At 42.0% G+C, this 2,371-nt stretch overlaps 1 protein-coding gene across 1 annotated transcript; it reads left to right on the plus strand.

Moving 5' to 3' along the window:
* The first annotated feature begins 1,569 nt into the window (after positions 1-1,569).
* LOC112929954 (small ribosomal subunit protein uS19-like) lies at positions 1,570-2,055 on the plus strand. Its single transcript, XM_072743495.1, has 3 exons — positions 1,570-1,630; positions 1,738-1,787; positions 1,849-2,055. Exons 1-3 carry the CDS (start codon positions 1,570-1,572, stop codon positions 2,053-2,055), a joined length of 318 nt encoding a protein of 105 aa, XP_072599596.1.
* Positions 2,056-2,371: the final 316 nt, after the last annotated feature.

Raw genomic sequence — 2,371 nt, forward strand, 5'->3', positions numbered from 1 at the left:
GGGTCCTTATAAAAAGGAGGCAGGAAAGTCAAAGTTGGAACATACAATATGATGATGGAAGTGAAGGTGAGAGAAAGATTTGAAGATGGTCCATTGGTGGCTTTGAGATGGTGGTAGGGGCCATAGCCAAGGAAAGTGGGTGGGTTCTGTAAGCTGGAAAAGGCATGGATGTGGATTCTCCCCCTGGAGCCTCTGAAGGGACTATAGCCCTGTCTACACCTTGATTTTATGACTTATGATCTCCCAAATGGTAAGATAATGAATTAATGTTGCTTTGAGTTACTAAGTTTGTGGTGATTTATTACAGCAGCAATAGGGAACTAATACAATTATCTTTTCAATTCTTTCTTTCTCACTCTGAAAATTCTCCCAAATACCAGAATTGACTTTTCAATGATCTTCTAGACACTTCTACATGGATGTTTTGCTGGCATCTCAAAGTCAATCATTCAAAATTAAAATTATCTGTCTCCAAAATTGACTCCTTCTGTGAACTTACATGACTGCATTCATCCCTCCATTTGTTAACTATTTTATTATTTTATTTAATCACAACCCAAATATTTAATGAGTGTCTACTCTGTCAGATACTGCTGAGACTCTTAGAATGCAGAAGTAAACAAAAGACAAAATCTCTTCCCTGATGAGGATCACATGCTAGGGAAGAGATAGACAAAAGATGAAAATAAACCAATAAATAAAATAGTTCCAGCTAAAGTTTTATCAAGACATTCAAGCAAGGTAAAAAGATAAAAGAGAAATGTCGAGTAAGACAGGGAAACATTAGGGGCAGCAATGGCTATTTTATTTTATTTTTAAAGATTTTATTTATTGATTTGAGAGAGAGAGCGTGCACATGCACGAGGAGGGAAAGGGGGTAGGGACAGAGGGAGAGCAGATTCCCCACTCAGTGGGAACCAGAGTGGATCTCAGAAACCCAGATCAAAACCTAAGCCAAAGACAGGAGCTTAAATGACTGAGCCACCTAGGCACCCCCTGGTGATGGCTGGTTTAAATAGGGTGGTCAGAGAAGGCCTATGTGCAGAGGTGACATCTGAACAGAAACCTGATCGAAGAAGATCAAGAATGAGAATATGTGGAGGAATGGCATTGCAGGGAGATGGTGCAACAAATAGAAAGCCCCTGAGGCAGGAAGGTATTTGGATTGTTTATATTACAGGGATTGAAAGGTAGGGGACAAAAAGGTAGAGAGCTCTTTGGTCTTGTGTAGGAATTCTGATTGCTTTTTATTTTTTTTAACTTTCTTTTTTTTAATTTTTATTTATTTATGATAGAGAGAGAGAGAGAGAGAGAGAGAGAGAGGCAGAGACACAGGCAGAGGGAGAAGCAGGCTCCATGCAGGGAACCCAATCTGGGACTTGATCCTGGGACTCCAGGATCATGTCCTGAGCTGAAGGTGGGTGCTCAACCACTGAGCCACCCAGGAATCCCTAGATTGACTTTTTAAAACATAAGTCACATTAAGTTTCTTTCCAGCTGAATACCTTTTCATGAATCTCCAATGTACTTAAAATCTCAGTTCCTCATCCTGATATCTTAAGGCTCAACATGAACTACTCCCAGTTCACCAAATTCCAGCCTACCCTGGCTTTTCTGATCTTTGATCATGGTAAGTTTATTCCAAACACTGGGCTCTTTCTTGCAGTTGTTATTCCCCGTACCTAGAACTCTCAGCTCTATTTTTTTTTTAATGACTCCCCCTTTCTCATTATTCAGGCCTTAAAGCAAATGTCACCTTCTCAGCACCATTCTGTCTTAGCATGCAAGTAACTAACATTCATCCCTAGCCTGTTTTCCTCACTGTCACATTACCCTGTAATATTTTAGACGCACCTGCGGGACATGATCATCCTGCCTGAGATGGTGGGCAGCATGGTGGGCGTCTACAACGGCAAGACCTTCAACCAGATGGAGATCAAGCCCGAGATGATCGGCCACTACCTGGGCGAGTTCTCCATCACCTACAAGCCCGTGAAGCACGGCAGGCCCGGCATCAGGGCCACGCACTCCTCCCGCTTCATCCCCCTCAAGTAGCCCGTCGGCCAATAAAGGCACCGACTCCCGGAAAAAAAAAAAAAATTTATCTCCACTGGAATTTATGTGCTTATTTACCTGCTTGTTGCCTGTTCTCTTCTAGTATGTAATCGCTATAGGGCAGGAACTTTATTATGTCCCCACAATATGCTCAGTGCCTAGAAGAGTGCTTGGTATGTAGCAGGCATTCAGTAATAGTCATTGAGTAAATGTCAAGGGTTTCTACTGTTCAACAACTCTGCTCCCCATGGGTTGGGTATCTTTAGCATCACAAGATTTACCAATCAAAAATTTTAATGTGTGTGGGACACCTGGG

Source organism: Vulpes vulpes, chromosome X (genome assembly GCF_048418805.1).
Source record: "Vulpes vulpes isolate BD-2025 chromosome X, VulVul3, whole genome shotgun sequence".
Taxonomy (NCBI): Eukaryota; Metazoa; Chordata; class Mammalia; order Carnivora; family Canidae; genus Vulpes; species Vulpes vulpes.

Excerpts from the sequence above, each read along its gene's own strand:
- LOC112929954 (XM_072743495.1), top strand. The coding sequence starts at position 1,570 with ATGAACTACTCCCAGTTCACCAAATTCCAGCCTACCCTGGCTTTTCTG. Across the intron at positions 1,631-1,737 it reads TTTTCTGATCTTTGATCATG|GCCTTAAAGCAAATGTCACC; the intron begins GTAAGTTTATTC and ends CTCATTATTCAG. Across the intron at positions 1,788-1,848 it reads CATTCTGTCTTAGCATGCAA|ACGCACCTGCGGGACATGAT; the intron begins GTAACTAACATT and ends GTAATATTTTAG.